The sequence below is a fragment of the Nycticebus coucang genome, chromosome 18 (assembly GCF_027406575.1).
Source record: "Nycticebus coucang isolate mNycCou1 chromosome 18, mNycCou1.pri, whole genome shotgun sequence".
NCBI lineage: Eukaryota > Metazoa > Chordata > Mammalia > Primates > Lorisidae > Nycticebus > Nycticebus coucang.
Window position 1 is genome coordinate 47,268,844 of NC_069797.1, and position 27,133 is coordinate 47,295,976.

Below are 27,133 nucleotides of genomic sequence, written 5' to 3' on the forward strand. Positions count from 1 at the left end.
GGATCCCGAAACTGGTGAAGTGGCTTCACAAGGCACAGAGTCTCGTCTCCATGAGATTATGAAAGAGAACTTTCCAGACATGGCAAGAGATTCTGAAATTCAGATAGCAGTTTCAGAACTCCAGCATGACTCAACCTGAATAAGACATCCCCCAGACACATCATAATCAATTTCACTAAAGTTAATATGAAGGAGAAAATTCTGAAAGCAGCCAGACGAAAGAAAACCATCACCTACAAGGGGATGAATATTAGAATAACTGCAGATCTCTCTGCTGAAACCTTTCAAGCTAGAAGAGGATGGTCATTGACTTTTAATCTCCTAAAACAAAATAACTTTCAACCCAGGATCCTGTACCCAGCAAAACAGAGTTTCATTTATGATGGAGAAATTAAATACTTCAATGACATTCACATGTTGAAGAAATTTACCATAACTAAACCAGCTCTTCAGGATATTCTCAGACCTATCCTCCATAAAGACCAGCGTAATCCTCCACCGCAAAAGTAAACCCACCCAGAATTTTGAACAAATTCCAACGTCCACAGTTGCAAAAGGATTAAAAATGTCTGCCGGGCTCTAGAAAGGCTTATCAACATTCTCAATTTATGTAAATGGTTTAAATTGTCCTCTAAAGAGGCACAGGTTGGTTGACTGGATACAAAAACTCAAGCCAGATATCTGCTGCATACAAGAATCTCATCTTACATTAAAAGACAAATATAGACTCAAGGTGAAGGGGTGGTCATCTATATTCCAGGCAAATGGAAAGCAGAAAAAAGCAGGCGTTGCAATCCTATTTGCAGATGCAATAGGCTTTAAACCAACCAAAATAAGGAAGGATAAGGATGGACACTTCATATTTGTTAAAGGTAATACTCAATATGATGAGATTTCAATTATTAATATTTATGCACTCAACCAGAATGCACCTCAATTTGTAAGAGAAACTCTAACAGACATGAGCAACTTGATTTCCTCCAGTTTCATAGTAGTTGGAGATTATAACACCCCTTTAGCAGTGCTGGATAGATCCTCCAAAAAGAAGCTAAGCAAAGGAATTTTAGTTTAAACTTGACCATTCAACATATGGACTTAACAGACATCTATAGAAATTTCATACAAACAAGAATACATATTCTTCACATCAGCCCATGGAACATACTTCAAAATCGACCACATCCTAGGCCACAAATCTAACCTCAGCAAATTTAAAAAAATAGAAATTATTCCTTGCATCTTCTCAGACCATCATGGAATAAAAGTTGAACTCAATAGCAACAGGAATCTGCATACCCATACAAAAACATGGAAGCTAAATAACCTTATGCTGAAGGATAGATGGGTTATAGATGAGATAAGAAGGAAATCACCAAATTTTTGGAACAAAACGACAATTTAAGACACGAATTATCAGGACCTCTGGGATACTGCAAAGGCAGTCCTAAGAGGGAAATTTATAGCACTGGAAGACTTCCTCAAGAAAATGGACAGAGAGGAAGTTAATAACTTACTGGGACAGCTCAAGCAACTGGAAAAGGAAGAATACTCCAACCCCAAACCCAGCAGAAGAAACGAAATAACCAAAATCAGAGCAGAATTAAATGAAATTGAAAACAAAAGAATTATACAACAGATCAATAAATCCAAAAGTTGATTTTTTGAAAAGATCAATAAAATAGATAAACCTTTGGTCAACCTAACCAGAAAAAAAAGAGTAAAATCTCTAATTTCATCAATCAGAAATAGTAAAGATGAAATAACAACAGACCCCTCAGAAATTCAAAAAATCCTTAATGAGTATTACAAGAAACTTTCTCTTAGAAATATAAAAATCTGAAAGAAATCGACCAATACTTGGAAGTACGCCACCTACTAAGACTTAGCCAGAATGAAGTGGAAATGTTGAACAGGCCTATATCAAGTTCTGAAATAGCATCAACTATACAAAATCTCCCTAAAAAGAAAAACTCAGGACCAGATGCCTTTACGTCAGAATTGTACCAAACCTTTAAAGAAGAACTAGTACCTATATTACTAAACCTCTTCCAAAATATAGAAAAAGAAGGAATACTTCCCAACACATTCTTCGAAGCAAACATCTCCTTGATCCCTAAACCAAGGAAAGACCCAACTAGAAAAGAAAATTATAGACCAATATCACTAAGGAATATTGATGCTAAAATACTCAATAAGATCCTAACAAACAGAATCCAACAACACATCAAAAAAATTATACACCATGACCAAGTGGGATTCATCCCAGGCTCTCAAGGCTGGTTCAATATACGTAAATCTATAAATGTAATTCAGCACATAAACAAACTAAAAAAGACCATATGATTCTTTCAATTGATGCAGAAAAAGCTTTTGATAATACCCAGCATCTCTTCATGATGAGAACACTTAAGAAAATTTGTATAGAAGGGACATTTCTTAAACTAATAGAGGCCATCTACAGCAAACCCACAGCCAATATCATATTGAATGGAGTTAAATTGAAATCATTTCCACTTAGCGCAGGAACCAGGCAAGGTTGCCCATTGTCTCCATTGCTCTTTAACATTGTAATGGAAGTTTTAGTTATTGCAATTAGGGAAGAAAAGGCAATCAAGGGTATCCACATAGGGTCAAACTTTCACTCTTTGCAGTTAAAATGATCCTATATCTGGAAAACCCCAGAGATTCTACTACAAAACTTTTAGAAGTGATCAAGGAATACAGCAATGTCTCAGGCTACAAAATCAACACCCATAAATCTGAAGCCTTTATATATACCAGCAATACCCAAGCCGAAAAAACAGTCAAGGACTCTATTCCTTTCACAGTAGTGCCAAAGAAGATGAAATATTTGGGAGTTTATCTAACAAAGGATGTGAAAGTTCTCTATAAAGAGAACTATGAAGCTTTAAGAAAAAAAATAGCTGAAGATGTTAACAAATGGAAAAACATACCATGCTCATGGCTGGGAAGAATCAACATCATTAAAATGTCTATACTACCGAAAGCAATACATAATTTTAATGCAATTCCTATTAAAGCTCCATTGTCATATTTTAAAGATCTTGAAAAAACTAATGCTTCATTTTATATGGAATCAGAAAAACCTTGAATGGCCAAAACATTACTCAGCAATAAAAACACAGCAGGAAGAATCATGCTACCAGACCTGAGACTGTACTATAAATCGATAGTGATCAAAACAGCATGGTACTGGCACAAAAACAGAGAAGTAGATGTCTGGAACAGAATAGAGAACCAAGAGATGAATCCAGCTACTTACCGTTATTTGATCTTTGACAAGACAATTAAAAACATTCAGTGGGGAAAAGATTGCCTATTTAACAAATGGTGCTGCGTGAATTGGCTGGCGATTTGTAAAAGACTGAAACTGGACCCACACCTTTCACCATTAACTAAGATAGACTCTCACTGGATCAAAGATTTAAACTTAAGACATAAAACTATAAAAATACTTGAAGAAAGTGCAGGGAAAACTCTTGAAGGAATCTGCCTGGGTGAATATTTTATGAGGACCCCCCCCCAGGCAATTGAAGCAGCATCAAAAATACACTACTGGGACCTGATCAAACTACAAAGCTTCTGCACAGCCCAGAACATAGTAAGTAAAACAAGCAGACAGTCCTCAGAATGGGAGAAAACATTTGCAGGTTATACCTCCGATAAAGGTATAATAACCAGAATCCACAGAGAACTCAAACGTATTAGCAAGAAAAGAAGACGTGATCCCATCTCAGGGTGGGCAAAGGACTTTAAGAGAAACTTCTCTAAAGAAGACAGATGCTTGGGTGGCGCCTGTGGCTCAAAGGAGAAAGGTGCCGGCCCCATATGCCGGAGGTGGCGGGTTCAAACCCAGCCCCGGCCAAAAACTGCAAAAAAGAAGACGGATGCACGATCTACAAACATATGAAAAAAAGCTCATCATCCTTAATCAGCAGAGAAATGCAAATCAAAACTATTTTGAGATATCATCTAACCCCAGTAAGAGTAGCCCACATCACAAAATCCCAAAACCAGAGATGTTGGCGTGGATGTGGAGAAAAGGGCACACTTCTACATTGCTGGTGGGAATGCACACTAATACGTTCCTTTTGGAAGGAGGTTTGGAAAATACTTAGAGATCTAAAAACAGACCCTGCCATTCGAGTCTATAATTCCTTTTCTAGGTATATACCCAGAAGACCAAAAATCACAATATAACAAAGACATCTGTACCAGAATGTTTATTGCAGCCCAATTCATAATTCCTAAGTCATGGAAGAAGCCCAAGTGTCCATCGACCCATGAATGGACTCGCAAATTGTGGTACATGTATCCATGGAATATATGCAGCCTTAAAGAAAGATGGAGACTTTACCTCTTTCATGTTTACATGGATGGAGCTGGAACATATTCTTCTTAGCAAAGTATCTCAAGAATGGAAGAAAAAGTATCCAGTATACTCAGCCCTACTATGAAGCTAATTTATAGCCTTCATATGAAGGCTATAACCCAACTATAGCACAAGAATATGGGGAAAGGGCCACGGGAGGGGAAGAAAGGGGTGGAGGTTAGGGTGGAGGGTGCATCTTAGAATGGTACAGGTGAAACCTACTAAATGCAGAATACAGTGTCTACATACAATAACTAAGAAAATGCCATGAAGGCTACATTGAACAGTTCGATGAGAATATTTCAGATTGTATATGAAACCAGCACATTGTACCCCTTGATTGCACTGATGTACACAGCTATGATTTAACAATAAAAAATAAATTAATTAATTAAAAAAAATGCATGGAAACTTAAAAAAATCTTAATTCCATTGACATAAAAGCACTGCCACTATATGTTGTTAAGCAAAATCAAAGTTCAGAACAGAGTGGTAGTAAGCTGTATTTTATTTAATAATGGAAAAAAAAATCATATCCATATTTACCTACAGACACTTTGACGTAAAGTGATTATCTGGGTGAGAGCAAAGTGTGACACTACAGCAGATGGGAAAGGAAGAATGAGGTGAGGAAGATATTAGTAATTGTCTTACATATCTTTTTATATTGTTTTGATATCTAAATCATGGAAATGTATTTCCCATTACTTAAAATATATACATTTAAAAGGAAAAAGTGACACCTGGTTTGGCATAAGGCAAATCCAGTTTCTATTTATTTTTCATTGTATTTACTCTATTCTGCCGCTCCCTGAACTTACGTAACCACGCTCTTTTAGTTTCTTCTTTCAAACAGAAGCAAATATTAATACGTATTCTTATTTCATATCATCTGACACAAATATATTTAACACATACTACTGTACACCTTTTTTTCTCTTTTTGCAATAAATATGCTGGTGATCGTCCTTCAATACTTTTTACTCCCCCCAGCTGTATTATATATTATACAGATATTTATTTACCCCGTCCCCAACTGATGGATACTTGAGTTGTTTTCAATTATTTTCTATTGCTCAAAATGTTGTAAATCATGATCTTGTAAACACCTAATTTTTTTATAAGTACAGTATAAATTCCTTGAAATAAGATTGCAGGTTCAAAGGTGAATGCATTTGTCATTCCAATAGATACTGCCACTTTCTCCTTTTAAGGGTTGCAGAACTTTGTGATAGGAACTGTCTTCCCAAAGCCAATAAGGTATGTTATCAAATACTTGAACTTCTGTCAATCTGAGAAGCTTTAAAAAAATGCCAGATGGGAGTTTTAATTTCCACTTCGAAGTAAAGTTGAACATCATTGCATATGTTTCTGGGTCATCAATATTTCTTTCTTGATGAACCATCAGTTCATTAGACTTGCTACCTACGAGCTACATGAACTTGGCAAAGATCTATTCTTTTGGATAGAGAAGGGACTAGGAAGTCTCAGTCTCTTCTCCTGTTCAATGGGAATTTGACCTCTCCCCCCACCTCCTGTTACCACTAAAAAACTAGAAATAATTTGTTAAAGGCTTATTATGTATTATTATGTTAGGAGTTTTACATGCAGCATCTCACCAAATCTCTTTAAGAATCTTAAGAAAGTATTCTTAGAAGAAAAATGAACATTCACAGTGTCTAGGTATCTCATCCTAGGTCATACAGCTTGTAGCAGCAGTTCTGAGATTCTCACTCAGGTCTCTGATTTATGAGTCATACAGCTCATAGGCAGTAGTACTGAGATTCTAACTCAGGTTTCTGATTTATAAGTCTTTGTTTTTTTTTCCCCCTATTGTGCCATGTTTTCTTAAATATAAAGAATCAGAATGTCAGGGTATTAGTTTTGTAGTGTTACTTACAGGGGTGTTTCTGTGTTTTCCAAGGCTAGCAAATCCATCTGTGGATGAAGACTGGGTATTAAGTGGTTTGTTACATCAGGACTTGGAGAACTGAAATCTAGAACACAAAATGGACTCATTTGGCTTTAAAACATTGTGTCAGTTAGTTATGCTGGATTTTCCACAGCACACACACAAAAAAAAAAATCCAACCACATTAAAGAGATTAATTTAGATCTTCTGTTGTCATGAAATCATGAGATTTCCTCTAAGAGAAGTCAAAAGGCATCATTTGAGGGAGAGAGAAAGAGAGAAAGACGCACGTTCCCTGACAAAAAAGTAGTTTGTTATATACGTAACAGATATTGTTGTGTTGGGTTTTCTGAAATCCCAAACTGATCCAGAATGGAAAAGTTCTGCCCAGCAAAAAATAAAAAGTTATGGTATATATATATTGAGCTCTACCATCACCTCAAGCTCTAAGCACCATAATCTTAAGTGAAATATCCAAGGGGAGTAATTGCTTTCTCCCCTGTGAAAATTCCTGGGGAAAATTCAAGAAAACTCTCCAATGTAACTGACTCTCCACATCCCATTGGCCCTACATAAGCTAGTAGCCAACATTTTAGAAATGGGGGAGTTATAAGAAAACCACAAATTCAGTGGCATTGAATATCTTTACTCTGGAAACACCAGATGATGTGAGAGAAAAAATAACTTGAGTTTGGTAAAACTTCTGTATTTCAGCTTTTTTCACTGCCCTTATTTTATAATTTACCAATATTTCCTGAGCATAAGGACAGAAGATAAACAAGGTGAATAAGGTAGGTAATCCCCATTTTTCATGAATGTTTATAAAATGTGTTATGGGCATGTTGGTTCATTTACCTTCATCACAACCCTTAAGGCAACCATTGTTCCCATTTTATAAAATAAAGTCTTAAAGGATGGGTGGTTAAGAAGCGACGGAACTGGTTTTTTAACTTGGACTCCTCTGGCTTGAAAGCCCGTAATTTTCCTCTACATTTCACCACTACATGGATCCGTTCCTTCTAAGTCCTGAATTTCTTCATTTGCATTAAATACTCCCTTTCCTGATGCTGTGGTATGGCAGAAAAACCCAGTGATCATAATATATGGGTTCAGAGTAGATTTTAAGTATTGACCATCAAGCTGAGCAACCTCTAGAAAGCAGGTCAGGTAGATCCCATAAGATTCTAAGCCAAGAGGATGAATTTCAAGGGCCTCCTCTCTTCCCCCAGACACATCCCACTCTAACCATGTGCCAGGAAATAGTTACATCTCCTGACATAGTTCTCTGATATTCACACTGGCTTCAGTCCTTCTCAGGTAGCATTTAATCATGAATTAAGGAGAACTGTTTCATGTCAAGCTCTTCTGCTGGTCTGAAAGGCCTGAGTGCTTATTTACTTAAGTCTGGAAACTCAGCGTTCCTGGTGCTGTGTTCTCCCTGAGCAGGGAGAACAGAACTGGGACTTAGGTCCAGGAGGTCACAAGACGGGGCAGAGGGCTCACTGGTAGTCTGAAAATAAAGCAAAAAAACAAAAGTAAAGAAAAAGAATATGTGTCATATAATTTATCTTGGCTTTCTCCCCATAGGATTGCCTTAATAACATTATTAAGGTAATTACTCCTTACCACCAAAACCACACCAACTTGTCAATGCAGTCTCCATGAGACTGTTTTAGGTAAGCCTTGCTTCTTACTATATAATTGGTGAATTGTTCGTTTACTTATTTTATAATATTTCTAAACACTTACATTGGTAGCTTCCTTATGGTTATTTTGCTCCAAAATCCTTTGTTGGTTTCGACTAAACCTGTTTAAATTAGTAAAACACAAGTATTTAAAAGAAAAAATATAGGAAAATGCTATAAAATTCAATAATTATTAATATTCAGATATTAAGAAATGAAGCCAATCAGCTCATGCCAGTAAAATTTTACTCAATTCCCAGTAAAATATTTTGAATAACTTTTTTCCAGTTTACAGAATACCCTTAGAGAAAATAGCGAGAAAATAGAAAAGTATTTTTAAAAATTGATAATAATCCTATTACCCAGAAATTACTAACCCTATTAATAGTATTCCAATATTTCTTCTATTAGTGAATCTATTTTTAAATTTACTTGAAATTATACCTTACCTAATTCTGTGTCCTAATCTGATTATGTTGCATTTTTCTATTCAAAAATACTATTTTTTGATGGCTATAACATTTCACCTTGTTAAATCTATCATAGTTTTAACCATTTTTCTATTCTCAAATATTTGTTTCTGATGGTTCCATTACAAATAATTTTCTAAATTTTCAAACACATTTAAAGTATTTTCACTGTTCCACTATTTATTTTTATAAGATAACTTAAGACCAAAAAATATTGATTACAACTTTAATTTTACATTGCTTGTCCACTGAGGGTAAAGGAGGAGCAGTGAAATCAATAGGAGACTAGATGTAAAAGAAAAGCTGAAGGCAGAAGTCCAAGGTTGAAGTATCAACATTATTACCTAATAGCTACATGACAGGTAAGACTTCCTAAATCCTGGTTCTCCGTCTGCTAAAAGGGAATAACAACATTTGAACCATTTCCTGAGAAAGCTAATTTCTAGGCAAAAATAGAAAAATAGATAGTACAGGTAGATGAATGTGGAAAAGTTTCTCAAACGGATTTGCTTTAGAAACGTACAGTATTACTATTAGGTCAAAAGTTCAGTTTATCATGTTTATCTCAAACAAGAGGCAGTACAATTAATCAAAGTATTCATCTAAACTATTTCAACGGTAGCTTGTTTATCCCAGCAATGAAGAAGCCAGGAGAGCAAGTGGTGATAAAATTGTGAAAAGCATTTTCCACAGCTTGTTGAGAACTGAATTCTTTTTCTAAATTAAAATTACAAAATAAAAAAAACAGAAAAATAAATAAATTTTCTTCCAGGTCCAAAGCCTGGAAGTGCTAGTCAGCTGGTGCAGTCTAGTGAACACAGTGGATGACAGAGAGTTTCCCAGTGCAGATTCTGTAGTTTGAGCAGCGTTGTTTGTGCGACACGTGATTGGGCCTTGTATTGCAAGTGGGTTGGTCTGTCTCTACTGACCAATCTCCGTTGCTTAGTCACAAGCATCCTCACCATTTCATCCTACTGGCTGCAGTAGACATCCGCTATAACCAATTAACAAGGTTTCATGAAGCCATAGTGAATGATACCAACACTGGACCACCAAACAGACACCATTAGCTTTCTTTGATGAATATTTGGCTTTGGACTAGTTGGCACTTCATCTTTCTTCAACCATTGTGCCAAATGCTTATGATTTGTCAAAAAAAAAAAATCCATTTTCATCACATGTAACAATATGGTAGTATAAATGGTTCGCCTTTATGTTGTGACAGCAAAGAAATGCACGCTTTGGGACGATTTCTCTTCTGATGTTCATTTAATTCATGAGGCACCCATCTGTCAAGCTTCTTCACCATGCTGGTTTATTTCAAGTGATCCAATATTATTGAAATAGTAAAATCAAACCTTGTTGCTAATTCATGCGTCGGTTGAGATGGATTTGCTTCCACTATAGCTTTCAGCCTATCATTATCCACCTTGGTCTCACGTCGTCCACATGGTTCATTTTCAAGATTAAAATCACCAGAAGGGAATGTCTCAAACCATGAACATACTGTGCATTGATTAACTACATCCTTCCCAAACACTTTGTAGCTATTTCGAGGTGTGTGTGCTGCATGGTTGCACAGCAGAACTCATGATCAGAAATAACACAAAGTTCTGACTCATTCATGGTTTCACAAAGATTGCTCTTAAAGAAAAATCTGAAAGACAATCACGAGCCAAAATGTGCTGTTCAAAAGAATGAGGATGTGCCTTCATGATAAAATACACACACACTCGTGTCAATGTGAAATGACAGAGATATCAACTGTCAAATTTAGTACTTAAGGAAGACATTGGACATTTCATACTTGATAACTTAATACCATGATACCTTGACTCCATACGCCCAAACACTTTAATGTGTAAAAAGCTTATAGTGAAAAGCATACGCACCTTAGCGTTAAGAATTTTTCTGAGATGCATGACTTTAATTCTAAGTTATGTAATAATATTGATTTCTTGTATTCTAGTCAGTTATGTCCTGCGTATGAACAACTTTCCAGATCAAGCTCAGAGTAACAAATTTTAATTTCTCTATTTGCTCAACTACGCTTTAGATAAAATGAGTGGAGACTTGGGGGAAATAAGTATTATTTCATATGTGGGATGGATGTGCATCTTTGGAGACCAGAGAGCAGACTGTGATAGACATGATAATACCTCCCTCCCCAAAAGACATCCATGTTGTAGTCAAAAGAACCTGACTGTGAATGTGTGAATGTGTTAGCTTACACGGCAAGGGCCGATTTAAGGTTGCAAGTGGAAGGAAGTCTGCTAGTGACCTGACCTTAACTGGGAGATTATCCTGGACTGACAGATGAGCCCAATGTAGTCACATAAAGGTCCTCACATGTGCAAGAAAGAGGCAGAAGCAGAAGTGACAGTGATACACTGTCAGAAGGACTGAACTGGACACTGCTGGCTTTCAACATACAGAACAGGGGACAATCTCAGAAAGTGGACAGCCTATAGAAGCTGCAAAAGTAAGGAGCTGTATTCTCCTCTAAGAGGCTTGAATTTAGCTCAGGGAATCCCATTTTGGACTCTTAACCTAAGGAACTTACTTTATCATTCTACGATAATTAAGTTGTGTTATTTGTAGCCACTAAGTTTGTGGTAATTTGTTATAGTAGCCATAGAAAACTAAAACACCAGACTAGTATCTTTCCTAGAGGCAAGAATTTCTGAATTTTAGGACTTAAGTGTTTTAATCACACGATTTTCTGCAGTTGCTGTGGCATACATGGTTCAAGGACATGTATGAGCTGTTCATGGCAGTAATCCAATCTTCTCATGTCTAGGCCAAATAAACACACATTCCCCCTCAGAGGAAGTCTGGAGGCTGTGGTCTTAGGGTTTGCAGTGGAATTCTCCAAAATGAAAACCAGAAGGCAGCACTATACTAAAATCCATGTGATTTTCTTTGGAAAATTTTTCCATTGACAAAGATTTGTTCCATGGAAAATAAAGGGCAAGAAACATGAGTCTGTTCAGTGCTAAGAAAGAAAACATGTCACTGGGCTCAGATTGTCAGTCAGTGCTCTTGTCCCCGTCCCTAATAGGCAATAAATATGAAGATAGTGAAGGAGAGAAACTACCATTTCATAGCTTCTGGTATTATTTCACCGAATCTTTTGAAAAAATCTAGTCAATAAATTAAAATGCTTAATGGGATATTAATAGGGAGGACATAAGAAATTCATATTTAAGGGCTATCAATGTACTAGCATTGTGCTAGGTGCTATTAGAGAAATTATCTCATTTAATTCTCAAAAAAAAAAAAAAAGAAAAAAGAACAAACAAACTCAGTTGATCCAAATAGATATTATCCTTTTTAATGGATTTTAAAAACCTTAAGTCTTATTAAAGTTATGCAACATACCAAAATCATCAACTAGATTTGCACCCAGGCCTGTTCACCTCTTTCCCTTATATAAGACTTGCCTCATTTTCAACTGGTTAGAAATATAGCCACTCGGCAATTAAATATTCCCAGTAATTCTCAACAGAATTGTGCCTCTCAGGACGCAATGTGCATCTTTGGATGATGCCTGTAATATCAGCACTTGGGGAGGCTGAGGTTAGAGGACTGCCTGAGGCCTTGATGTTGAGACCAGCTCAGGTAACATAGTGAGACCCTATCTCCATTCAGGTTCAATGAATGATGATGGCACCACGGCACTCCAGCCTGGGTAACAAAGCAAGAACTTGTCTCAAAAAAAAAAAAAAAAAAAAAGAAAGAAAGAAAGAAATGTCAGTTTAAGAAACATCTTTCTGGCATTTACAGAGCAGGTGCCACACACTGAAGGGAAACTGTCCCATCCAAAATGCTAGTATGTCTTCCACTGAGGAATAAGGACCTAAGAAATGTTTCCTGCAGGCAGCCTAATGATAATGCTGAGTTCCTGGTGGTGACACTAGAACTGGAGGCTGGGGAGGCCATCCCACCTGCTCACCTCTCATACCCAAGGATGACATTATTCAAATCCTCATTCACTTCAATTAGCTCCACAGTCACATCTTCATTTTCCACCACCACGAGCAGGTCCATGATCCTCTCCTGCATCTCCCGACCCGTATTATAAAGTTTCTGTCAAAGAAAGGAGAGAGGTTTCTTCTTCCATGGGATGGTCTATCAAAACAACTGACTCACCACCTTGCACACACCTGCAATCACCTCCATGCTGAGTCACCTATGGGAGACGACCAAAGTATTGAGCCATAAAGAGCTCATCTCTCCTATCACAAAGCAGTGGGTTATATGATGATTATTTGTCCTCCAAAAATCAAAACTGGTTATAAGAACAATTTGATATACTGGAAGTAACGCTGGACTTAAAATTAGAAGTGTTGGGTGGGAATTCTAGATGCACTGTTTATTAGCTATGGCACACTGGGGAGAAAAATATCTGTTTTCTAAATCCCAGTTCTCTCATTGATAAATGAAAATCATACCACTTGCCACATCTACTTCAAGGGTTGACATGGAAATCGAATTAGATGTAGGTAATAATAAACTTTGTAACTATAAAGCATAAACATAAAATGTTATTGTTATTACTGGTGGTAGTGGAGGAAGCAGTTAAAATACATTCAATTGCTGTGACATTATTTTATTGCTTGTTACGTTGTACTTTAACTTTTAAAGTTTATAGTTGTATCAATTCCAAGGTAAACTGACCAAGGATTAAAAAACGGGTCATGGATGATCCCCTTATCTGGACTACCTAGAATCAGTGCATTAAGCCATGACTCCATCCTCCAAACCAGTTTTATCTCGTAAGTGTTGGAGGCAATCTATAGCAAACTTACTGAGTCAGAATCTCTAGGGCTAAGGCTCTGAGAAAAAAAAAAAAATTTATATATATATATATTATATATACATATACACACACATATGTATGTATTTCTTTTTTATAAGCACCCCAATGTGTTCTCATGTACATGGACATTTAAAAACACTGACTTATAACTGACTTCCTTCTAGGCAAAGCCTCCAACAACCTGAGGCCTGGAAAACTGATATTAATATTTCTTCAAGTCCATCTGGCTAGAATTTGTCATGTAATAATACATTAACATGAGGCAAAAACACAAAGAGATTCTCCTTTAAAATGAAAGAACTTGCTGAAATGCCACACAATTACATTATCTGACTTTTTCCCCTCAAAAAGAAAGGCCTGCTGAAACAAATGTATGCTTCATAAAACCATTTAGTATCTCAAACAATCTATTATATTAGAAGACCCCTGACAGGAAACCTCTTCAACGAAATAAATCAAACTATTACGAACTGGCATTTAGACCCAAGAGGTAAAAGCCACTACTTCTCTACAAAATAACAAAATACGTAAAAGATAAAATGAAATAAATTTGGGGGGTGGGAGGGAGGCAGACAGATAGATGATAGACTCTTGGTACTTGTAATGCGCAGCCAGGAAATCTATCTTGTTTGTTAAAGACAATGGCCTCTATAGCGTAGGGATCAGCAGTGTTTCTTAAAGTCACGGATGTTAAATATTTCCTGCTTTGTGGGCCATCTAGTCTCTGTTGCAACTACTCAACTCAGCCATTGTCACATGCAAACAACCCTAGAGAATATGTACACAGGCCAGGTGCAGTGACTGCTCACGCCTGTAATCCTAGCACTCTGGGAGGCTGAGGTGGGTGGATCACCTGAGCTCACGGTTTTGAGACCAGCCTGAGCCAGAGCCAGACCTCGTCTCTAAAAATAGCTGGGTGTTGTGGTGGGCGCCTGTAGTCCTACCTACTTGGGAGAGTGAAGCAAGAGGATTGCTTGAGCCCAAAAGTTTGAGTTTGCTGTGGGCTATGATGCCACAGTATTCTACGGAGGTTGACAAAGTGAGACTCTATCTCAAAAAAAATGTAAACAAAGGGAGTGGACATGTTCTAATAAAACAAAGACAGGTGACAGGCTAGACTTAGGTTATTTATGGCCTCCTAAGAGGTTTCCTGCCAACAGGAAAGACTTTGAACTCAGTAGGTCAAAGGCGTCTTCCATATACATACTTGATATGGGAGTTTCAGAAATATGGCTTAAATTTACCCATTTTTTGTTTTTTTTCCATCTATAATATGATGATAGCAACTATCTTATGGGTTTTTGTTAGACTAGACAATGGTGTAGCTGAAACCTCACCATGTCTATAGTAAATGTCTTATGGCTGCTTGCTGAGGTATCACTAGAAACTCAACTAGATAATGTAGACAATCTTGTAATGCTCATGCTATTACCCAGCACTCAATATTATACAAAGGAGAGAACTAAGAATGGCATTTAATATTACCCCCAGGATGAATGAAAACTTTTCCTTTGTTCTTGCTTTAGAGAGTGTACAGAAATGATTTCTCTTGTTGCTCAATGGCAGCCTTGCAAGAGCGATGTCAAGATCAAGGGAATACAATGGCTGTTAGATAGATGCCTGTGACAAAAATGTAGAAATTAATTTGAAATGAATTTGCAGACAACATCAATAGTCACCGGTCACATGAAGACACTCCCTTTGCCTCTTCCAGAGACAGATGGAAGGGAAACATGAAAGGAACACCCCATCTCTCAACAGGTTTGCAAAGCAGAATGTAAAAAACCTCTTCAAAAGACAGCCCACTCTGATCTCTGCAATTGATGTCTGTCTCAGAGGAGCGCCAAGCCACCTGGAAACAGCATAGATCAAGCACCATCAACAAAAAGGATGGGTCAGAGTTCCCCACAGCAGGCACCTGCAGGGCTGGGGATGTGGGGAGCCAGGGGGAGCTCAGAGTCAAAGCACAGAGCAACAGCTGTGGGTGCATATGTCCACCACGGAGGCCCTGGAATCGCCTCCTTTTCCACCATATAAAAATAAACATAGGCTTCTAAGTTAAAGTGAATTTAATGATCAATTTGGGTCTTTAGAGCAAAATAAAAAGGAGCTCATTAAGCCTTCCTCTTCTGACACCCAGAAGGCTCCTATACTTCTGCAGAGCGCTCCGGAATTAAGGAATGAGATCCCTCTGCACTTTCAACTCCAATTACAGCCACCCCACATTCACTAACACAGGGCAATGCAATAAAAAGAAACATAAAAGTGCTCAACATCTCCCTGGAAGGAGCACAAACAGGAAGAAATGTATTTGTTTGAAAGCATCTCTGGAAATAAGGATATGGTAGTATTATCCCTATTGTCAGCCCATAATGTATTTCCTTTATCCTAGTTCTCCCCTCAAAGACCACAAGCGACACAGAGGACATCCCTGTCTGCTCAGATTAGAAACTCGCCCTGCCCCCTCTAGAACTGAACACTTCTCGCTTTAACTTGTTCCCACGGGCTCCTTTTCCTAACATGGGCCTTGGCTGAAAGATAAATTAGTTGTCGACATAATCCTCAAGAAGATCATTAACTTATTAGAACCCTCTGACTCTTTTTCCCAACTAAAATATTGCCTACATTTTATTTCTCTACTGCCTTTGTGTGCGGTAACTCCTAAGTCATTCATTCTTTAACAAAGAGTATCCATCAATTCAACAGATGTTTAATAAACTCATTTAGGGTGCGAAACACGTGCTCCAAACATGCATACGAAAGACTGGGATAGATTTAAAAGTATAGGACTTGACGACTGCCTTTGAATTGCTTCCCATCTAGCTTGAGAGCTAACACATACCCCGATAAAGAGACAGTAGGTTAGTGGCCTATACTAGGAAGTCAGTCTTGGGTGAGAAACAAAATGAGTAACAAGCTGGTCCGATGGAGAGAACACAGCTCAGCACGAGGTTCTCATTCCAGCTCCATCACTTGCCCCTGTGTGGGCAAATCATTCCCTTTCCAAACATGCAGCCTCATCTGTAAAGGAAGGGAGATGGACTCAATCATGTTAACAGTTCCTTCCACTCCTTTTTTAAAATTTTAGATTAGTATAAGGGTACATACGATCAGTTACATTATTTGCATTTGTTAGGTAAAGTCCAAGTTCACCCAGGATGTGTGCCATATGCCCGTACATTGTGCCCGTTAGATGGGAGCTTACCACCACCACCCCCCACCCGCTCCCTCTACCACTTCTTGAATTTATTTGTTTTTCTCTCCTGTGGGCAAATAGTTGTTCCATTCTTAATACAAGTTTCTGAATGGTAAAGAAAAATGAAGGGTCAGGGGAGTATAAATGCACCCCCCCAGCCAAGTTTTTTCCTCAACTGGTTCCTAAAGATTTTACATTGCCATGATTTGAAATTTCTCCAGTAAGTTCAGGTAATGTTATCTCTAATTGTATTTTCAAAGTCTCGAGTTCCTTTTATTCTGCAGCAGTCTAAAGCATTTCTTTCTCTTCTTTTCTTGTCCTACAGGGGCTAGGCAGAAAATAAGAAAGACTGAAGTGGGAGGTATCAAGGAAAAGTCAGCTCTTTAAGATAAGAGTGAGGTGGTCCAGAGCTGAGTACACAACGCCGAGACAGCAAATAAGGAAAATGCAAGTTGCGGCTCTTCATTCCTATGACAGAGCAGCCACTTTATACTCATTACCACCCTCATTAGATGGCATGCAGCCTCAGAATCATCATACTCCACTCTGACCGACTACAGGAACCCAGGCTCCACCCCTAACAAAGGACAAAGTCCACAGGCAACACATTAGTGGGAACAAATGTCTACTGCATAGTACGATTTTACTGCCTAAGAGTAACAAAGAGCAGAAGCTCCCCCTTACTTAGCAGGGCTTCAGGATCTAATTGTTCAGCATAGACTGGCGAAAAAGAGAGGGGATTCCATGTAAGTGTATTAGATTTCAGATGGAAGGAAACAGGTCCCAAAGAAACAGGACAGCTACTAGAAGATAAGCACAAACAGATAAAACAGGAAGAGGGGGCGGCGCCTGTGGCTCATTCGGTAAGGCGCCGGCCCCATATACTGAGGGCGGCGGGTTCAAACCCGGCCCCGGCTGAACTGCAACCAAAAAATAGCCGGGCGTTGTGGCGGGCACCTATAGTCCCAGCTACTTGGGAGGCTGAGGCAAGAGAATCGCTTTAAGCCCAGGAATTGGAGGTTGCTGTGAGCTGTGTGATGCCATGGCACTCTACCGAGGGCCATAAAGTGAGACCGTCTCTACAAAAAAAAAAAAAAAAAAAAAAAAAAAACAGGAAGAGGTTCCAAGTACACAGGCTGGTTTAATGTTAACACATGCTGTGATAAGACTACGGTCGCTCACTAGTAAAGTCTATGTGAAAGAGCAGCCAGCAAATTTGCGAGTGATGCCTCTCAGGTGTGCTGGACACCTTTCCTTTGTCCTCCAGACCCACTGTCTGCACTTTCGGCCCTACTCTGTGCCCTGGGGCTGGGCATGCAGGGACCGCATCTCAGATCCTCTGACTTCTGTCTGTGTTCAGCCAGTGGGGCGTGCTGGCAGGAAACAGGAGGAAGGGAAGAGAATGAACTCGGAATACTTAATCTTTCTACTTCTTCACCACTGCCCTCAAGGCTGCCCTCCCCGCACTATTCTTTCCACTGGATTCTGGCAAAAGTTCCTTCTTCTAGGGAAATTAGTTAATAGTCCAGGCTAGTGATTTAGCCAGTCTGGTTTCTCTGAACACTATATCTTGCTAAATAAACAGCAATTTGAGCAAACTTTCTTCAAATTATCCCAACAAAGTATGTCATCTCTTTGACTCATATACCCTACAAGGCATGAAAATACATCTTCAGAGTAACATTAAAATAGTATGATACCAACTTAGGCACAAATAGGCCAAGGGAACAGAACAGCCTCCAAAAGACAACTTTATACTAAAATATTACAGTATGTGAAAAAGGGACATTTGAAATCATTGGAGAAAGTCTGAATTATTAGTAAATGTTATCTGGACAAATAACCATCTAATAAAAAAATGAATGAAGGTAAAATCTCTCTGTCATGCCAAGGATAAAGATTTAAATTAAAACCGTAGAAAATATAGGGAGAAAAAAATCTACTGATTCATTAAGAGTATTTTTACTGAGTGATTACATTGCGTCCCGGGAGCCAGACAGGAGCAGTGAGTAAGACAAGCCTTGTGCCATTCCAGTAGGCAGATTGCTGACACCTTTGCAAGAAATGTTTCAGACTCACAAGTGCCAGGCAGAGAACAGAATGGTGATATGACAGGAGAACAGAAGACCTCTTGGGGGAGGTAACATCCTGAAACGGGAATGAAAAGACAAAGCGGGGTATTTGAAGATGGGGAAGCGAGAGAGTCAGGGATGATATAGCTCTCTAGCAAGAATGAGCTGAGGATGCTCAAGGAATAGGGAAAGGGGGTCAGTGAGCATGTACCGTGGAAAAAGAGGGGCCAAGAGATGAGCAGGGAGGTCTGTGGCCAGAGTAGAGACAACGGGTTTTATTACAAGTGTAAGGGGAAGCCACCGGCAGGTTTCATGCGAGGAACAACATATCTGGCTTACCCTTTAGAAAGCTGTAATAGAGATGCTCGACATCACCAGCCATTAGGGAAAAACAAATTGAAACAAAAATGAGATACTACTTGGGATGGCTATTTAAAAAAATAAAAACAAAACACGATGGGAAAAATAACAAATGTTGGTGAAGAGGTAGAGAAATTAGAACCCTCATACCCTATACTGCTGGTAGAAATATAAAATGGCATGATTTATGGCGCAGAACAGTTTGATGATTCCTCAAAAAGTTACACAAAGTTACCATATGGCCCAATAATTCTGTTCCTAGGTTGACACTCAAAAGTGAACGAACATAACTATTCAAACAAAAACCTGTACATGAATGTTCTCAGCAGCATTGTTCACAACAGCCAAAAGATAGGAACAATGTCTATCAACTAATGCATCGATAAATAGAATATGGTATATCCATACAGTGGAATATCAGCAGGTCAGGAAAGGAATGAGATGTGAGCCTCGGAAGTATTATACTAAGTGAAAGAAGCCAGATCCACAAGGCCACTTACTGTATGGTCTGATTTATACGAAATGTCTAGAATATGTGAATCCCCAGAGACAGAAAGTAGATGGATGGTTTTCTGGATATGGAAGAAGACAGGAAGGGAGAGGGACTGGTTAGTGGGCATGAGATTTCCTTTCTGGGTGATGGAAATTCTTTGGAACTGAACAGATGATATAGTTATACCACGAATGTACATAAATGTCACTGAACTGCGCATTTTAAAAATAGTTAAATTTATGTTCTGTGACTTTCACCTCCATTAAAAAAAAAAAAAACCCACTAGAGCTTTTAGGTTTTTGCATAGCACTATATTCAACATTCTGATAGCAAAATACCTAAAAATGTTGGATAAGATATAAAAAAGAATTCTTTTTTTTAACTTTAGAATTTAGTTTTTATTCATTCAAGTTACTAAGATTATAAAAAAGAATTCTTAAAATGCATACCTAAACTTTCAAGAATGCATGAGAAATCCTCAAAGGCTGAAAACCAAAGAGGATCCAAAGATGTGAGAAGCAACAAAGGCACCGGGCTCAAAGGCACGCGTCTGCCAATCTCTAATGATTACATGACAAAGCCCCGGGCCTGAACAAGATAGGGAGATGGGGCAAAAAATGCCTACGTGCAACTAGAACTTCTATGTGGCCACCTCTGATATAAGCCAGAGTCAGAGAAACTTTAGCTATAAAGGAAAATGCTATAGCAGCCTCAGCTTTAGGTGGAAAGAGGGAAAATAGAATTTTTTCCTGAGAATTCTAATAGCCATCCTCATGTAACCCCTGCTCATACCTCTTTCTCTATCTGAGGCCAGACAGCTAAGATAGGAGTAATGTTTCCAATGCTTGGGACAGAATGGGTATTATTTCTAACCACTGGAAGCTTCCAGGGGACAAAATGAAAGCACACCATCCAGAAGACCAGCTATCAGCACCTTCCAGCAGTTATCCCATGCTGACACCCCGTATCTGGAAACAGTATTAAGCACAGCAGCAGCAATTACATCCTCCCCTTTCCACGGGACAGCTGGGTCAGCAGAAAACGCAGACCAGCTGGCAGAGAATTGCACACAAAACTGAGCTTACTCCCAGCAATCCAGCTGGACATCTGAGAAATGGAAACTGAAGAGCTGATGAACAAAAAAAACTGCAAAGGAAAAGCCAGAGAGCAAAGAGCAAAGGCATCTTAAAAAATACTTAGTATCCTAAGAAAGGTGAAGTACAACCATGAAATAAAAGAATTATTATAAAAATCCAATTATTTAAAAATATATCTTTAAACTATATTTATATTATTTATATAAGTAACATAAAAATGAAATATATTTATATTTGACAAATGCATTTATTCTTTTTTCTTTTTGCAGTTTTTGGCCGGAGCTGGGTTTGAACCCGCCACCTCCAGCATAAGGGGCTGGTGCCCTACTCCTTTGAGCCACAGGTGCCGCCCTGCATTTATTCTTTAAATAAAAAGTATCTAAGTGTTGAAATAAAAAACTTATCAGAAGGACTGAATAGACAACCTGATGCACTATGTTTCAGAGAAATGTATCACAGAGAAATTATCCCATATCTATAGCACAAAAGGACAAAGAGATGAAAAGCAAAAAAGAAATTTTAAAAGATAGATGAGTTCAACTGGAAGTTTCATTGTCCAAAAAAAGTTCCACAAGAAGAACGTAGAAAGAACAAAAGGTAGAAAGGCAATAAGAGCTGTTCTAGAATTAAAAATATACATAATTTAATAAGGAAAAAAACCTATCAACTGCTAAAAACAGGATAAGTAAAGATAAGTAAATACACATGCATACACACATAGCCTTCTCAGGGAATGGAGCTATTTCAGAAATAATAAGGTAAGGAGAAATAACAAATGCAACTAGAAAAAATAGAATAAAACAAAGAAGAATCAGAATAATACCACACTTTTTATCACCATTATTGCGTGCATGAGAACAACGTAGTAATCTCTTCAAAGGACGTAAGAAAAAGAATTTTATACCCAATATTTTATATCCAGCTAAACTAACTAGCACTTAATAAGGCAACAAAAAGACATTTTTGCACACACTCAAAGTCTCTGACACCTAAGTTTGCTAACATGGAAGCAATTCAGCAAGGAAAGAAATGATTCAAGGAGACAGCCCTGATATAGAAGAAGCGTTGCTCAGGAGATTTTTACAATGTATTGTTTTCAAATAAGAATAGGATGAGAATGGGCATCACCTGTACCTCATTGGGTAGGGTGCTGGCCACATACATCCAGGATGGTGGGCTGGAACCCAGCCCAGGCCAGCTAAACAATGACAACTGCAACAAAAATAATGGCCAGGTATTGTGGTAGGCACCTGTAGTCCCAGCTACTTGGGAGGCTGAGGCAAGAGAATCGCTTAAGCCCAAGAGCTTGAGGTTGCTGTGAACTCTGACACCACAACACTCTACCGAGGGCAACACAGTGAGACTCTGTCTCAAAAAAAAGAAAGAATAGGATGAGAAAAATGTTATTTACTAACTACCTAAGAAATTAAATGAAAGTTAACACAAACAGGAGAAGTAGGAATATGAGAAAAGTCAAAATATCATTGGGTTTGGAAGGAAAAGACATAGAAAGTGATTTTTTTCTAACTTCCCCTAAAATTAATAAATATTAAAATTAAAAATTGATAATTAGGAAAACAAACCAGCAGAAAGAAAAAGTAACGTATATGCATATACAGACCCAGAAAAAGGCATGGGGGGCGGTAGATTTGACTCATGGTTTTTTTCCACGTGCTCATTCATGTCCAAACGCCCTGTCTCTTTATTCCTTTGTAGCCTGAGTACTGCCTCCACCTATACCTTTCCTAAAATCCTCACCTCTCTCTTTGTCCTCACTCATGACCCCACCATGTACTCAACAAATTTATAATACTTATGTTTGTTGTTATGTAAACCAATTTTGCTCACTAGATGTAAGTTCTTGAGGACTAGAACAGCCTCCTCCTCATTTCTACATCCCCTACCACATCATAGGTACTCAATGTATCTACAGAATAGACAGATGTAGAGGCAATCTGTACATACCTAAAACAATTAGAGACTGGATTGTATATGACCAAGGCTATGAACTATAATAAATTATCTCTGGCAAGAGGGGAAACATCACACCTGCAGAAGCTCTATGTCTTCATGGTTTTCAGACCCAGGCGCATTCTCCATCAATATGGCGGCCATCACGCGCACGTTCATTTTCACCATATCTAGCTCACTATGCAATTTTCCAATCTGCAAAATGCAACACAATCACCAGTCAGTACGTATGACACACAGAGAATGTCCAACTTGCTTTGCTGCTCCCATAGGACATGTGCTGGAAGAGAAAACGCTTTGCAAAATCTAATATTTTCAAACTTAAATTTATATAACTATACATACAATTAATTTACAAATGTAACCTTGTCACCTGAAAAACTTGAGATTTCTTGTAATAAAACCAAAAATATGCTTTAGAAAAGTTAAAAATAAAGGGGAAAAAAAGATTAGCATCAATATAGAGAAGGTACCTAGTAGAAGAAAGTTTTAGAGACCTGGATAAAAATGACAAATTATCCTGAGTTTCTTGGCAAGCAATGGGAATAAGGGAAAAGCAAAAAGAATATATAGTTCTCACAGTATTAGAGAAGAAGAAATAAAGAGAATAACATTATTTTTCCTGGATTAAATTCTAACAAGAATTAATCACATGGATTTTTATATATGAAAAATAATAGTAATACAAAGTCTTCAATGATAGTTCCCTATAGCAGGACAGAAATGATTGAGTTTCATATAATAACTGGGTGTCTAGACCTTGGATACACTGATATAAACAAAGTAAATGCAATTCATTTAGCACAATACAAGTAAAAAGACCACCTGAGCCCTCTGAAATGATAAATGGACAGTCTCACCAAGAGCAACAGGAATCAGCTGGTAACAACAAGATCCAGTTCACAGCCAAGGCCCCACAGAGCCATGAATGTCACTAGCCAAACACAACTCTTAACAGCCTGGCCTTCGGAATGTGAGAGAATCCATCAGAGTGTTTCCACTTATCAATGAACCATAATAAGTCACATAGTATCACTGAGCCTCAGTCTCCTCAGTAAGGAGAGTGAGGCTAATATTGTACCTACACCTCATGATGTTGTTAACAAGAAAAAACAAACTATATATAAAAAAAGGCATCAATAAACACAGTGGTTGCTATTGTTACCTGTTCTGGAACCAATGTCATAGTCAAGTTCTTGGGAACAACTACAGGAGAAAGAGCTGGTGCAGAAGGGACAGATGTTGGATTCGGTGAGATCTGAGAAGTCTATCAATATGAAATATAGAAATATTATTATTTGAATTAACATAGCCACCCGCAAGCCCAATTGTTCCCATTCCATTGATTCAAGCACTGTTAACCAAAGTCCTGGGTAGATGGTGAACCCTCCCTAAGAGTGTTAAAAACAAATGGTAGGCTTGGCACTCATAGCTTAATGGTTAGGGTACTGGCCACATGCACCAGGGCTGGTGGGTTCAAACCCAGCCCAGGCCTGCTAAACAAAAAAAATAGCTGGGCATTGTGGCAATGCCTATAGCTGGCCTATAGTCCCAGCTGCTAGGGAGGCTGAGGCAAGAGAATCACTTGAGCTCAAGTGTTTGAGGTTGCTGTGAGCTGTGATGTCACAGCACTCAAGAGGGCAACAAAGTGAGACTGTCTCAATTTTAAAAAGAAAATGGTAAATCGATCTTTTAAAGCCACCCTGGCAAGGTGCCTCCTCTGCACCAGTGAATACCTCCCTGGGTCAATGAGTGGAAAGCCCAAAGCCTGGGGCTCTAGGACAGTGCTTCTCAACATTAATGCAGAGAAAATACTGGAAATCATGAAAAGGATGATTCTGATTTAGTCTAGGGCAAAGCATGCTGAACAAGATTATACCCCAAATCACACTTTTAAGTAGCAAAATCCTAAGCATTGGTTATTCTAGGAGATACTGAAATATCCTTCTTATAAATTCATCTTTTGCTTAAGCTAGGTAGAGCCAGGGTCGTTTCTTGCAATGAGAAAAGCCCCAAGTAATATACTACCATACTCTGCACAGGTCAAAGAAAGGCCTCCTACCTCCTGCCCCGCTGTTTCTGCTTCTGCATCTGAGGGGGGAAACTGAACACCTTTCTTAAGCAAGTCGAGGTATACCTCTTTCACTTCACTTACATCCACACCGCCTGGGAAACCCTGTGACCAAATCTGAATTCAAGAGATGGAAAGTTCCAGAGTTAAAACAGAAACAAAACAAAACACAGTCCTTAAGCTCATGATAGATTGACTATTATGTACCTTACTCTGAAGAAGAAAGGTATTTTGGAATGCCGAAGATGAAATGCTCACTTTCAAAGGCTATAATAATATTATAAAATATTTTAAATCAGACTCCCATGCTTCAATATATTAATGAAAACTTGGGATAAATACCATCTATCAAGTGTTTTTTGCTGTACTAAGGCCAAAATTATTAGATTCTAAAATAGCATCAGTAATTCTTTTGTAAGGTAGAACTAGTCAGTTATCAACTTGAACTAGTCAGTTATCAACTCCAGAATGTAGTTTCCATACCTGCTAAATAAGCATCACTATCTTTCCTACCTGACCTGGGTAAAATAGAAACTAAGAGGGAAGTAAGGGAATGACTACAAATTCCTTCACGAAAAGGGCACCATCTAATGCTGTGAAAGGATTATTACACAGAAACTAAAATAATAAACACACTTTTTAGCTCAATCCTAGGTATATAAAAGATCACTGCAACAATTCCAGAGATACCCTATTAAATCCCTGATCTTAGAAATTTATCATCCCACGAGGTATACATCAGACTTACCTTAATGAAACTCAAGATTCTGTTCTGAATGTCTAATGGCAAGTTGTATCTGGGATTCAGCAGCTTAACTAGGCTCTCTTTAACAAATTCCTTCTTCACAATCAGAGATTGCAAACTTGGCCCACAGTTCTGCATGCACATGTCCATAAGCTAAATTGGAGAAAAAAATTTAAACACTGGGGCAGTGCCTGTGGCTGGAGGAGTAGGACGCTGGTCCCATATGCCGGAGGTGGTGGGTTCAAACCCAGCCCCAGCCAAAAAAAAAAAAAAAAAAAAAAAAATTAAACATTGTATTTCTCTATAAGGCAAAAACTGCTAAATAATAATTCCCACCAGCATTTTAATGAACAAACAGAATTTCATATCTGCTAAAACATATGGCAAATGTTAAGTTCTTGGGAAACAAGAAAGTATAAGCATGCAGTAACTGCCCAGAGCAATGGTCCCCAACCTTTTTGGGAAGGTAATTTTTCCAAGGACTGGGGGACAGGGGGATGGTTTCAGGATGATTCAAGCACATTAAATCTCCACTCAGATCATCAGGCATTAGATTCTCCTAAGGAGTGCACAGCTTTCTCATGCTCTGTTTATGGTCGGGTTCAAGCTCCTATGAGAATCTAATGCCACTGCTGATCTGACAGGAGGCAGAGCTCAGGCAGTGATGCGAGTGATGGAGAGTGGCTGTAAATACAGATGAAGCTTCGCTGGCCTACGGCTCACTTCCTCCTGTACAGCCTGGTTCCTAACCAGCCATAAGCCAGTACTGGTCTTACCAGGGTTGAGGATGGCAGGCCTAGAGGATGGTCTTACTGGGGAGTCCCAACACAACCAGAAGAGCTTTAAGGGCAAAACAGGGCAGTAAGTGCTGAGAAGTAAGGGGAAGTACGAGCAAAACATATGAGCTTAGACAGGGTTAACATCTGTCCCAGTTTATCCATCATAGTCCTGGTATATTCCTATTGTCCTGGCTTTATTAATGATGATACACACTTTCATTCTCAAAAATGTCCTGGTTCTGGTAACAAATTGCACAGTTACCCTAGCCATAGACCTATATAGGTATCATTATGTAGGGCCATGTGGTCTTACAAGAGTTTGGGCAAAAGCTGGTCTTAAGCTGAGCTTTGAAAAAAGACCTAAGTAAAAATGTGTATAGAGCTATATTCTAGACAAATAAATGGAATAACAAATATGGCATACGAAATTTGTGCAGCCGTATAAAGAGTTTGGATACCATCTTGAAGGAACTAAAAAAGCCACTGAAAGATTTCTGTTGCTTTGTCACCGTCACACCTGAACACTGAAGTGGAAGAAAAGGTTAAGGGTTGCAAAGTACTTATTCTGGAAAGGTAATCAGGCAGCACTCTGCAAAGGGAATCAGAGGGTGAAAAAACCCTAGAATGACAGAAAGGTCTAGCAGGGCCCCACGAATATAGGCATGATGCAGACAAGGCCTAAATTAAGAAGATGTAAGTTCAAGGATGGGAGAGTCATGAGAGACGTTATAAAAGAACTTCAAATGACTGAGGGTTTGTTGAAGAAGGAAGATGACCCATCACTGTGACTTTTCATTCAGCGTGAGACTGAGGGTACCCTTGATGGGAATTTGGAAGTGGTGGTGCTGGGGTGGGTCTAGTAGTGAAAATGATGAGTTGCAGTTTAGATACCTGGAGTTTAAAAGGACAGATGGGTGGTCAAGTATATGTTTAGCAGAGAGCTATACACGTATAAGTATAGATCAGGAGAGTGAAGGACCAAAAATGACCATCAAGGCTGCCTCTTATGAGCCTGTGGGTGGGGGAGGTTCACAGATCACTCGGGTCAGAGGAAACTTAAGGAAGGC

General features: G+C 38.5%; 1 protein-coding gene across 2 annotated transcripts in view; it reads right to left on the reverse strand.

The window, feature by feature from the left end:
* The window catches only part of TOM1L1 (target of myb1 like 1 membrane trafficking protein), a 49,608-nt gene that overhangs the window by 13,248 nt on the left and 9,227 nt on the right, over positions 1–27,133 (reverse strand). For both annotated transcript variants that reach the window (XR_008375461.1, XM_053568304.1), the window contains exons 4-11: positions 25,291–25,440; positions 24,534–24,659; positions 23,637–23,738; positions 22,550–22,666; positions 12,416–12,549; positions 8,055–8,112; positions 7,704–7,815; positions 6,294–6,390 (exon numbers count right to left, since the gene is read on the reverse strand). Coding sequence is in view for 1 of the 2 variants with exons in the window: in XM_053568304.1 (XP_053424279.1) it covers positions 6,294–6,390; positions 7,704–7,815; positions 8,055–8,112; positions 12,416–12,549; positions 22,550–22,666; positions 23,637–23,738; positions 24,534–24,659; positions 25,291–25,440 (896 nt within the window). In the remaining variant the exon portion in view is untranslated. The remainder of the gene's footprint in view (positions 1–6,293; positions 6,391–7,703; positions 7,816–8,054; positions 8,113–12,415; positions 12,550–22,549; positions 22,667–23,636; positions 23,739–24,533; positions 24,660–25,290; positions 25,441–27,133) is intronic.